Source organism: Centrocercus urophasianus, unplaced genomic scaffold (assembly GCF_019232065.1).
Source record: "Centrocercus urophasianus isolate 14NV4802_14NV808 unplaced genomic scaffold, USGS_Curo_1.0 seq_10, whole genome shotgun sequence".
NCBI classification, from domain to species: Eukaryota; Metazoa; Chordata; class Aves; order Galliformes; family Phasianidae; genus Centrocercus; species Centrocercus urophasianus.
Genome location: NW_024884142.1, coordinates 72,201,900 through 72,213,589, shown reverse-complemented (window position 1 = coordinate 72,213,589; position 11,690 = coordinate 72,201,900). Strand labels below are relative to the sequence as shown.

Here is an 11,690-nt window from a genome sequence, read left to right as displayed (position 1 = left end):
GTATAGATGCTAGCACTAGGTACAGACAGGGGAAAGAAAGAAGGGAGAACCAGTTTGTGGGCTTGAAATCAGAGGAGACAGAGGTAAAAGTGAAATGCCAGAGAGAGGAAAATAACATAGGAGATTGGCAGGTATGAGAAGAAAGCAAAAGATGCTGAGAATTCAGATGTTGAGAAGAGCAGCAGGGAATGTAATCAGCAAGGCATACAAGGAAGCTTAATGCAGGCACTAAGGTGTAAATGAGCAGGGAAGCCTGAGAAAGATCTAAGTGCAGGATGCAGAAAAACCTTAAAACTCAGAAGAGAGTGAAAGGTGTATGAGCAAAAACTGTCTAAAATTGTAATACTTTCCAAATCAGTGTCACTGACAAGTCACAAACAAAGCAAAGCCAGTACAAGAATAATTTTATTTAATATTTTGGTAACACGATGAATCATCTCAGAATGACCATACAAGTTAGCTCACTGAACAAACTGCAACACATTCTAACTGGGTGCTACTAAATTGGAGTAACTCTGCAGGTTAAATGAGGCACTAATTGGCCAACAGCTATATAATTTGTGACCCCGACAGATGTGAGCAGTGTGAGTGGAAGCTGCATTAGTAGCCAATGAGTAGTTAAAGCTTTTGGAAGAGTACAAAACTGCAAAAGCTTTTTTTTAATTAAAATAATAATTAGTGATCTTTGAGTTAGACTAACTATTCAGTTGTAGGTTATATCCTCTATACTTTTTTTTTTTAATAATGATATAAAGGTACGAAGAAAACTGTCTTGCTACAAATGGATCTAATGTAGATCTCCATATGAAAATGCTGAATATCATATAAAGCTTTTCACAGGTATAGGCTAAGTTCTGGGATATCACAGACACGTAATTCAGAAAAACACCTGAGGTTACTCCTTTTGCATGGAAGAGGGGTTTTTTTTTAGCTTTGAAAAAAGAGGATCGATGCCATTTAAAATCAGAAATGTTCAACAGGTGTAGCAGTAATACATGGGGGTATGGAACAGTACTTTTAGACTTAGTTCAGGTTATTAAAATCAATAGTGAAGTTTCTATTTGAGAAGGCCATGATGGTACCACTAAGCCAGCTCTTACCTCTGTCAGCATGAGTACTGTCACTGCTGCCAACAGGATGAAGACAGGCTATCTATGAGATGCACATCTGCACTTGCTAGGGTCTCAGCACAGCTACTTTATATTTTAGCCCTTATTTTTCTATGTCTACTAAAACCTTATTTTGTTCTTGATCACACTAAGTCTTCTGAGATGCTCTCATTTCTGATAGATCTTGTATGTAACTGAAGGCGATCTGTATCTCCTAAGAAATATCCAACACTTCTCAAAATCAGGCATTTAGATGTGACAGTTCTTTCTTTAGAGAAATACATGCTGCTTTGTGTGCGCAAACATTAGCCAGAAGTTTAAGGCTCTGAAGTTTCAAGTATATATTCTACTTCAAAATAGTAGTGATTTTTTTTCTTAACTTGATGACTTTTGCCTCAAAAAAAAGTTGGAAGTTCTTTTTTATTTATTTTTTTTTGCTCAATTTAATTTGCTCAGTTATTCAGGACACAATATGTTAGCTTTCTTCCTGAGGCTTTGTTTCAAGCAAATCATGCTAAAAGTATACAGTTAATTTAGGATAATAGCATTAAACTTGAGCTAACAGACTGACCAGTGGGCCAGGCTGTATGTGCTGCGTGCATTACTTGAGGCTTGTGACATGAGGGTTTCAATGCAGAACCTCAAATTGTTATTTCTACGTACCTTGGCACACATGAATCTATAACAGACTTACCTACGTGCTGAAGAACAGGTCGTTTACTCTTTGCTAGAAAGACACAAAGTTCAGCTTTTCCTTTACAACAGCTTTCTAATTCAAATATCTATTTCATTCATACTAATGAATATATCAGCACATGCATTATATCACGCTTACCACTTGATGATGTATCAAATCTGATCTTTCTTTTCAAGCTTCAATGACAAGTTACTGTACTGGGACATTCTGTTTGTTCTCACATAAAATACGAATGGTGTTTTAAAACGTTGTGCTCAAAAGCAAGTAATTTTTTAGCCATTTATGTAAACACTTTGGAAAGATAAAGGCAAGATTTTACATTGGCATTTTACAAAAAATCATTTAAACATGTGTTCTGAAGGCATTAATACACATCCCAGCAGTCACAACATGGGACTTGCCGTATGCTTACAGCAGGTTGCAGTAGAATGAATTCAGAGAGAGGCTGCAGTGTTCAAAGCATTGTCTTGTTTTTGTGTTCTGCTTTGTTTTTATAAGGAATTTTACTTTGGGATGTGGAGTCACTGAAGGCAAACTTAGAGTTAAGGCAGAGTGCATGGAGACATGGTGAGGATTGCACCCGCAGTTTCCAGAGATGCTCCAACCAGTCAGTGGATAAAGTGTGCTTTACAATGGCAACTTTGTGAACACGCAAGAAAATGAAAGGCTTACTTTCAAATGGCATATGTTTTATCATTTAGTACATTAAATCATCCCCCTGGCTCTCCCTCTAGAATTAAAGAGGACTGAATTATGACTTGTGAAGTTTTCCTTCCTGCTCTTGTACCTTCAACGTTGGCTGTTTTCCAAAAAGATCAGCAAAACAAAGCAAACTATAACTTATGTAATTCTAAAAAGAGAGGAGCATCTCTCAAGGCTCGGCTCGGCGCTTAGGTGTTTGCCGACGGCTGATTTTCGTTGGCTGTTTTCTCTGCTTGCAGTCTTTGGACAGCCTTATCAAGCAAATCCATAGTATCTCTAAGTGTGACATTCAAGGTGAACGGCTTGGGTTTGATGGTCAATCCGTAAGTGTAGTCCATTTTAGGATCCTCATTTGGATTAGCAGTGAAATGGCACTGATGCACGAGAATGGAAGTAAAGAGAAACAGCTGCACCTTGGATAATTCCTCTCCAATACACCGCCGTTTCCCCATTGAGAAAATCATCACACTGCTGGTGAGATCTTTATTGATGAAGCCGTTCTCATCCAGGAATCTCGTTGGATCGAAATCCTCTGGGTTGGACCACTTAGCTGGATCGTGATTCACTGACCACTGATTGACAAATATGACGGTGTCCTTGGGAATGAGGTAGCCCATGATGAACGTGTTGGTTGTGGTGGCGTGAGGGATGGTAACAGGCACGAAGCTGCTGAAACGCATGGATTCGTACAGGAAAGCCACGATGTAGGGCAAGTGAGGCTGATCTTCAGCACAGGGCAGGCGGTCTCTCCCAACAATCCTGTCCACTTCTTCTTGCATTTTAGCCTGCACTTTTGGATACCTGTCATTTAAAGTAAGCGTGTGTACATATGTAATGCTGTCAGAGGGTTTCATTTTTTTAAAACAGCACATGCCCTCAACACTTCTCACAGAATCTCACCCCTCCTCTACATTGCGCAGTCTGAGCAAAGCTTAAATACATTGCAAGAACATGCAGATCTTGACAGAAAACTTTGAGGGATTCAAGTTTTCTACACAATCGTGTCATTTGGCTTTGCTCAGTCTTTTCCTTAATGTCACACGTAATCAATTTTAAATGTAAAAAGTGAAATAACGTCCTGAAACTGAATGTTCTGACCCAATTTTGAAAATCCATTCTATAGCAAAGATTACCTTTGCCCTCAATTTGGGGCTTACTGTCAGAATGGGAACTTGGTGTTTTGTCTCTGCATGTGGCTTCTTTTAGCTAGCAGGAAGTTTACCAAAGGTGTACGGCATACAGAGGGAACCGACCATTCCCTGCTCTGCTCATAACTGTCAGGACAGCTTTGGGAACATCCCACTCAGGGGTTGTTTACCCTTCTACAATTACTATCAAAATGTTTTCTTTACAGTGTATTTAAAGACCACCGTCTTGCAGTGTGCCAGACTGTCCAGACTTCACGTTAAGCAAACACCATCCAAATATTCGTGCATTTTCCCTTAGCTCTGCCTGGGCGCTTCTGGGGAGCTTTCCCCAGGTCACGCAATCCTGCCGCAGGCACACGTTACGGGCAGCAGCATAATAGCGGGCTTGTAACCCAGTGCACGAACTCTTTATCTCCCCTAAGCGGCTGTTATCCTGTTCCTATGATCTCCTTGATCTTGACCTGCTAAAATCCGTTGCTTTCGGCTTTTACTCCGCTGCCTTTTTGCCAGCCGCTCCTTATGCAACGTTACCAGAGTAGGTTTTGTATTATTATTTTTTTAATTATTATTATTTTCTGGCGGGCTTCCCAGAGCCCCCGTGTTAACTAACGGCCCCCTTTTCCCCGCGACCCCCCTTGCCCCGTGCCCCGCCGCCGCTGCAGGAGCGGAGCGGAGCGCCCACCTGATGAGGAAGATGAGGAGCCAGAGCAGCGCCGTGGAGAGCGTGTCCTGGCTGGCGCCGAAGATGTCGGTGACGGTGGCGGGCACGTGCTCGAGCTGCAGCCGCGGCTGCTCGCGCTGCAGGCGGATGAAGGCGTCCATCATGTCGCGGGGGGCCGCTCCCGGGCGCAGGCTGCGCTGGTGCTGCAGGAACTTGCCGCGGACGAAGCCGTAGAAGTCGCGGTTGAGGTCGCGGAAGGCGCGGTAGGCGGCGCGCACGGGGCTGGGGAAGCGCTGCAGCCAGGGCAGCGCGTCCACCAGGCTGCCGGCGCCCACGGCGCGCCCGAACTGCTCGTTGCGGCCCACCAGGCGCAGGAACTCGCCGTCGCCGTGGCTGTAGCGGCGGCCGAAGCAGAGCGCGCTCATCACGTTGGCCACCGCCACCACCAGCACCCGCGACGGGTCGAGGAAGGCGCCGCCCGCGCTGCCCCGCACCAGCAGCGCCACCAGCGCTCGCGCCTCGCCCAGCAGGTGCCGTTCCAGCAGGCGGCGCGTGGCCGGGCTGCCGGTGGAGAAGGCGCGCACCGTGGCGTGCGCCGCGCGGCGGTGCAGCTTCCAGAGCTCCGAGTAGCCGCCGAAGGCCAGGCTGCGCCCGCCCGACACCAGGCGGAACGAGGGGAAAGCCGGCCGGCCGGCGAAGGCGGCCCCCTGGCGGACGAGCGCCTGGCGGATGGCGCTCTCGCCGTTCAGCACCACCACGGGCCAGCGCCCCAGGCGCAGCTGGAACACGGCGCCGTATGTGCTGGCCAGGCGCGCGAAGGAGAGGTGCGGGGCGCTGCCCAGTTGCGCCGCGTTCCCGATCAGCGGCCACGGGAAGGGGCCCGGGGGCGCCCGGCGCTCGCCCAGCCGCCGCCGACGCCGCCGCTGCAGGAGGAGCTTGCCCAGGTGCACGGCGGCGAGCAGGCACAGTAGGAGCAGCAGGGAGCTCTGCAGGGGCGGGGTGCCGCGCAGGGCTTCCCCGAGCCTCTCGAGGGCCATGCTGCGAGGAAAGGGAAAAAGGGGACGGTCGGCGGGCGACGTCCCCCGCGCGGACCCGGGCAAGCGAGGGAAAGCGCCCGACCCGCTCCCGTGTGCGAATTGGGAGCCGATCGATAGGCGTGGGACGGTAGCGCGCTTAGCGGCTGAGCCGTCGCTCTGCTCCCCGGCAGGGCAGGTCCGCGGCGGCGGATGCGGCTGAGGAAGGCGCGGGGGCAGGCGAGAGGGATGCTCCCGCCCGTCCCGCCGCCCGCAGCCGGCTTCGTCCCGGGCGGAGCACCGGGATGCCCGCGCTCCCGGAGCGGCTGTCGGTACCGCTGCCGCTGCTCGCTGCCGCCCGGTTGAGGCAACGAGGAGAGGGAGGAGGGAGAGCGGCGGTTCCGCGAACTGACCTGTTGCACGCGGCTTCCATCGGAGGTCTCGGGGAGGGTGGAGCGGAACCGGGCAGCGGTGGCTGTGACGGGCGGGGAGCGCGGCGGCGTTGGCGTTCAGATCCCGGGCTCTGGGAAGCTCATCAGAAGCGCCTGCTCCCGTCACCCGGAGCTCGGCGGGTCGTGCGCAAGCAGACGCCGGTGGCACTCGATCCCAGCATGGAGCCGCCGTCACCTTCCCGGAGCTTCAGTCCCTCGGAGCCTCGCGGTGCCCGCGATCACCTGCGCGGCGCTGCCGCTTGCGGGCTCGGGGCAGGGCGGGTGCGAGCGGCTCAGGGGATGACAGGGGGTCCGAGGCTGAGCCGGAGCGGCAGCGGCCGCGCCTGGGCTCTTGGCATCGCCGCTCGCGCCTTTAAACCCGCGGCATCCGCGGTGAGCGGCGCGGTGCGGGCGTGCCGCAGACGGCCCCGCTGACAAATCGCCGCTGCCCGGCCCTTCCCCTGGCTCGAGGGGTCGCCGCTATTTGCCAGCTGCCCTTGGGGCTTCGCCAAGCGGAGCGGCTGAGCCGCGGATGCTTTTATGGCCCGGACCCAAAGTTTCGGCGTCGGAGCCTCAGGGAGGGAAGCGGGGTGGCGGGCGGGTTCGCCGCCTCCTGTGTCAGGAGGCAACGTCTCGCCTGCATCTTGGGGGCTGAGGGAGCTGGAGAGCTTCCCCTCCTCCGCCTGTCGCCTCCCCGTTGCGTGCGGAGTTTGCATTGCGTGAGCCGGGGCTGGAAAGCCTCCAGCCATCTCCTCCCCGGGCCCCTACCCCTCCTCGCAATACCTGACACCGGCTCGGGGGGAAGGCGGCGGGGAAGCGCCGGGCGGCCCGCACCCGGGCAGTCCCGCTGCCCTCCGGCCTCTTCCCCGCTGCTCGCCCTCCTTTCCCTCCCGCTGCCGGTGCTTTCTTCCTCTGAAAGCCGCCCCGGGAAGATGCCGCTCTCCGAGCCCGCCGGGTTCCCGGCGTCCTGGAGGGGGAACCGGGGCCGCATCCCCACCCGCCCTTGCGTAAAGGAAACCCTTCCCCAGGAGGTCAGAAAGGCCGTGATTTGTCGTTGTGCCGAACAAGACTAAAAACTAAAACTTTTTCAGATGTTATACAGTCACACCGTGAGAAGGAGAAAAAGGTGTTTGGTAGCATTTCGGGATTAGGCAAAACTAGATGCTGGGAGTCAGCCCAGCCCAGAGCGCAATCCCAGGCCTGGCTGGGGTTCTGCTGCTTCTGACTTTGCTAAGTGCAACCCTTTCTGCTGTCACTGTCTCAGGCTCCAGGGCAGTAATACTACTACCCAAACCAGCATCAGCCACTTCTCTCTGCACGTCTCCAAACTCCTGTCTGTCTGCCTCAGTACACATCGTGCTTCTTCCTCTTCCTGCCACTGCCAAGGGGCACTGACAGGGGTGTCAGAATGTTTTCCCACCAGTGCCAGAAGAAGCCAACTTCCTTTCTCCCAGCCCCATCTTTGGGTGAACTGAAGGATGCCACAAGCCGGCCCCACGCATGGTCCAGCTTCAAAAAGCAGCAACAGACAGCTCTGTCCCTACAACACAAGAGGTGGGACGAGCTTGGAGAGAGACCTCGAGCTTTGATCTCCCCCACAGCACCATATGATTGAAAACTGATTTCCCACAATGTCACTGCTCAGCAATGGCATAGTGGCCTGTCCCACCCTGACAGCCATCCCTGCTGCCTTCATCAGTCGCATGTTGGAGAACGCAGGACTTCTCCCTGCAGGCTGCTCTGGGTGCTGCAGCAGGCAGTAAGGACTTAGCTTGGAGCAGTTACCAGAGTTCTGGATTATAGTGTTGGGCAGTTGCCATCGCCAGCAGGCAAACTTGCCTTTTCCTGGTAACTGTGAGAGTCAGTTACCTAAAACTCAGGCATTACAGCTTTTTGTAGAAAGTCCCCAAATCCTTTCTTGGAGCATCACTCGCACTAGCTGTGTTGCTCTCACAGTTAGGCACTGCCATTTACTTTGGAGCAAACAGAAGAGATTCCATTCCAGCTCCCATGTAAATACTCTGTTATGATAGTACCCTGATGGCCCTGTGCTGTACTAACAGGGTGTCTGCAGTCTCAGGCTACTACCCCATTTCAGCTAGAGCATTATGATGCCTGTGTGAAATAAATGTTTACCCAGTTTTCTAGGCTTTGATTTTATATGCCCTTGATTGGTTCCTTAATTAATCAAGCACAGCTTGAATAAAACATCACACCTGTGTATTAGGGTAGTGCAAAAAAGCAGGCAGGGGATGATTGGGCCCTTGGTCTCAGTAATATTCCATTAATTGCCCTCCTGCCTAGCACTTTATTCACTCATAACTTTTCTTCTTATGTTTGTAGAAGTGTAGAAATTCAGAATCACTCCAAGATAACGTTATGCATGTTTCTTTTCTCCAAATTCTGATGCCTTAATGCTGGTACAGGTCCTAATGAAGGCAGCCACAGATTTCTGAGGTTAAGATAGTTTTGTTCAGGATCCAAGACTGAATCACTGAAAATGTACACTGCCTAAAGTGAATTATTTCTGAGTCCCTACTTTATGTATGGTATGGAAGAGGAAAGGAGTTGAAGGGGCAGAAGTGGGTGGGTTTGAGATTAAGAGAAAGGAATTCAGGCTTAATCTGTTAAAAATCCTGATTGATTTGACAGGAATGCCAGACGGAGAGGCTGGCAGAGTCTGTGGAGACATCAGTACCTCTGCAGCTCCAACTGGAGGTGCTTTTTGTAGGCAGACATGGGGGGCCTTGTTCTGGAGATGAAAGTTTAGTAAAGGGAGAATAAGTGCAAAATCTGGAGAGTCTTCATTTGTCTTTTGAGAGGAAATTGTTAGCTCTCTGCCACACTCCTCCCTTTTTCAAGAAACCCCCTTAACGGGGTTTTTGCACGTGTTAAGAGCTATGTACCTAAATAAGGGTTTGCAGACTCAGTTCTCAGTTTTTCTTCTGTGACAGCCATTGGCTGCTTTTTTGGGTACTGGCAAGGTCAGCTAGGATCCGCTGCACATAAATCCTCTTGAGCAGCAACTGGAATTTCTCAAGGACTTGTCATTGTCTCATTTGCTTTCCTTACCTCTTGCTTTTGCAGCTTGCCATGGAGAACCCACCTATTCCGAGTTCCTTTGGCTCTTTCCCGTACCTGGGTGCTCACTCTTCATTTTATTAATTCCTGAGGCGGGCTATACAATGGTTGAGCAATGCTTTATCCTGGGATTGCTTCAGTACAGAGCTTGTACAAATTGTTTACAGTTTATAGAGCGATCCAACCCATTCTTCATTAAACAATCCCGTGGAAATATTGTTTCCGATTGTCTGTTCCTGAATGTTGCACAATACTCTATAAGATGAAGAAACAAATAGCGTCACTGTAAAGCACAAAGTGCTTGGAAACGTAAATGCCATATTGTTTCAGACTGCTTAAAATTTTGCAGGCATTCGTAGGTATCTCTGGAGCTTGATTCTAATCTCAATAAACTGTTGGAGATGAGAAAAATTGCCGTTAAACCATGTACACTTCTGCTCTTACAGCAGTCTGCTCCAGTGATGTCTGTACAGCATTCAGCACGATGAGGAGTTATTGCTGTGCTTCAGGTAGATTCTGCAGCAGCCACTTCATCCTGGGGCAGCCAGAACTGACAACTGTGCTTGCTGCTCCGCACCACGCAGATGCACCTGCTTGCTCAGGGCTGTTGGCGTGGCACTGAATTACTCAGTGATACGACTGCCCTAAAATGGGGTTACCACAGTGCGGAAGACAGTGGGACTGTTCTGATGCATGTTCCTGCTGTTCCTCATTTTGGCAGCTTTCCCATGATACCACGCACGACCTGCTGGCAAAATACAGGTAGCTGTGTCCTCAGTGCTGCTCAGTGTCAGACACACACAGGAGCCAGCTGCAGCTCTGTGATTCAGGGATATTCATGTACTTTCTTTGGCCTAAATTAAAGCATTTTTTGCGTGCTTTTTAAAGTATATGTATTCGTGGTTACATATCACATTCTTTACCTTCATTAATTTGCAGCTTTTTTTGGACTTTCACTCTGCCCAGCATTCCCACCGACTTCCCAGCTCCCATTTTCAGCTCTCCTTGGCTATTGTAAAGCCTAAGTCAGACTCCTAGCCCCAAGCCAAGTTCCCACAGCTGCCAAGGGAAGGGAAGGAACCTCCCAGTACTCACTGGGGCTCAGCTCAGTGCCGGTCTGGTTTGTTGCTTCCCCATCTGTTTGCGTTTTCCATGTTACTTGCAAAAGAAAGAAATATATAGCAGTGTGCTTCCACACAGGTTACACACAAATATGATTGCAGAAAATGAGGACATAGTGTTATAGGTAATTCCAGCACCAAGCGCGTTTATGGAACTGTTTCAGTTTTGTGTTTCTAAATTCCTACATTCATTTCCAAGCTTTTCTGCTTTTTCTTGACAGCATTATATGTAACCACACAATTAAGTTTTCCTTGAGAGGCAAACACGGAGCTGATCACTTTGTGGCTACCCTCGGGCAGCCTTTTTAAATAGTCCTTTGCTGTGAAGCAAAAGAGCAAAATCATATTTATATGCTGCTGGCCCTCATCCATGGCACTTTGTGTGTGTGGTTTTATTTATGCCACACAAACAATCCTTACTGAAGTGCTCTGAAACACTTCAAAGAAAGATGGATGAAACAGCAACGCTTGGGAAAGTTTAGACCCTGCTCAAGATTGGTGTTATTGTATCTATGCTCAGACACGTTGCGCATGCAGATGTCGGTGCCTGCTCACTGTCCCTCTTCAGCCCATGGACTCCCCGTGGCACCTAGCAGCTTCATGTTGTCATGCTGGTTCTGAGTTGTGCTGCTGGGAGCCAGATTTATTTTGAGCTATAGAAACTTTATGGTATGTATGTAATGATGGCTGACTCTGGAGCTTAATATCAGTGGCCATCAATTAGGGCAAATGTTTTTAACATGTTAACAAGCAGTAATATTGTCCTTTTCATTTGTTTTCTAGACTTTATTGGATGTTGTATGAGGAGTATGTTATGGAGTTTACAGTGCAATTGTTTTATTAACTTGAAGAGTTTAGTTCTTGCCAGGTTAGCAAATGAGAGTGTGTTGACGTACTTCGGGCAGTGACAGATGGTAGCTCTAAACATCCCCAGGCTGCGGATGAAAGCAAAGTCTGCTTCGCTCACTGGTGGAAGCGACTTCTGAATGGCTGAAGGTTTTGAAGTTCTACCTGTGAAGTTCTCCAGTGTTCTACAAAATGTTCTACTACAGATGTGCAAAATATACATTCTTAGAATGGCTTGTGTTGGAGGGAACTTTAAATATCATCCAGTTCCATCCCCCAGCTGTGGCTGGTTGCCCCCCACTCACTGCTCAGGGCCCCATTGAACCCGGCCTTCAGTGCCTTCAGGGATGGGGCATCCACAGCTTCTCTGAGCAGCTGTGCCAGAGCCTCATTACTTTCGGAGTAAATAACACCTTCCTAACATCTTACCTTTACCTAACAGCCCCTCCTTTAGTTTCAAGCCATTCCCCACTGTCAGAGACTGGAAATTTGTTCAAATCTGAGTGAATTATCAATGGAAGAATAAAAAGCAGACGTGGGAGACAACACATTACCTGGACAACTATCAAGCCCCGGCTTTAGAGCTTGAGACTACAAAGCATTTCAAAGAAAAGGCCACACCATATTTTTAATATTAGGCTAATTTCCTCATTCTCATATGTAAGAGTTTCATCTGCTTTTAGACTGAACATTTCTGAAAATTTCTAGGTGAAATGTGAACTTTCCTGGGAAAGACAGGAAATTCTGGAGCAGATGATAGCAGCTGCACAGTTATACGTAACAGTGTCTTGGAGTTTCCAGGTAAGGGAACTCTGCAAGTGGACACTGTGCACAGAGAAGAAAGATGATGAAGCACAGATGAAAGAAAGAAACTTACAGTT

At 49.3% G+C, this 11,690-nt stretch overlaps 1 protein-coding gene across 1 annotated transcript; it reads right to left on the bottom strand.

Annotated features, from left to right (window-relative positions):
• Nucleotides 1-393: 393 nt before the first annotated feature.
• LOC122159767 (cytochrome P450 1B1) lies at nucleotides 394-5,763 on the bottom strand. Its single transcript, XM_042817607.1, has 3 exons — nucleotides 5,744-5,763; nucleotides 4,339-5,355; nucleotides 394-3,309 (listed from the first exon to the last, which is right to left on the bottom strand). Exons 1-3 carry the CDS (start codon nucleotides 5,761-5,763, stop codon nucleotides 2,697-2,699), a joined length of 1,650 nt encoding a protein of 549 aa, XP_042673541.1. The 3' UTR covers nucleotides 394-2,696.
• Nucleotides 5,764-11,690: the final 5,927 nt, after the last annotated feature.

Excerpts from the sequence above, each read along its gene's own strand:
- LOC122159767 (XM_042817607.1), bottom strand. The coding sequence starts at position 5,763 with ATGGAAGCCGCGTGCAACAG. Across the intron at positions 5,356-5,743 it reads ATGGAAGCCGCGTGCAACAG|CATGGCCCTCGAGAGGCTCG; the intron begins GTCAGTTCGCGG and ends CTTTCCTCGCAG. Across the intron at positions 3,310-4,338 it reads CTCCTCATCTTCCTCATCAG|GTATCCAAAAGTGCAGGCTA; the intron begins GTGGGCGCTCCG and ends TTTAAATGACAG.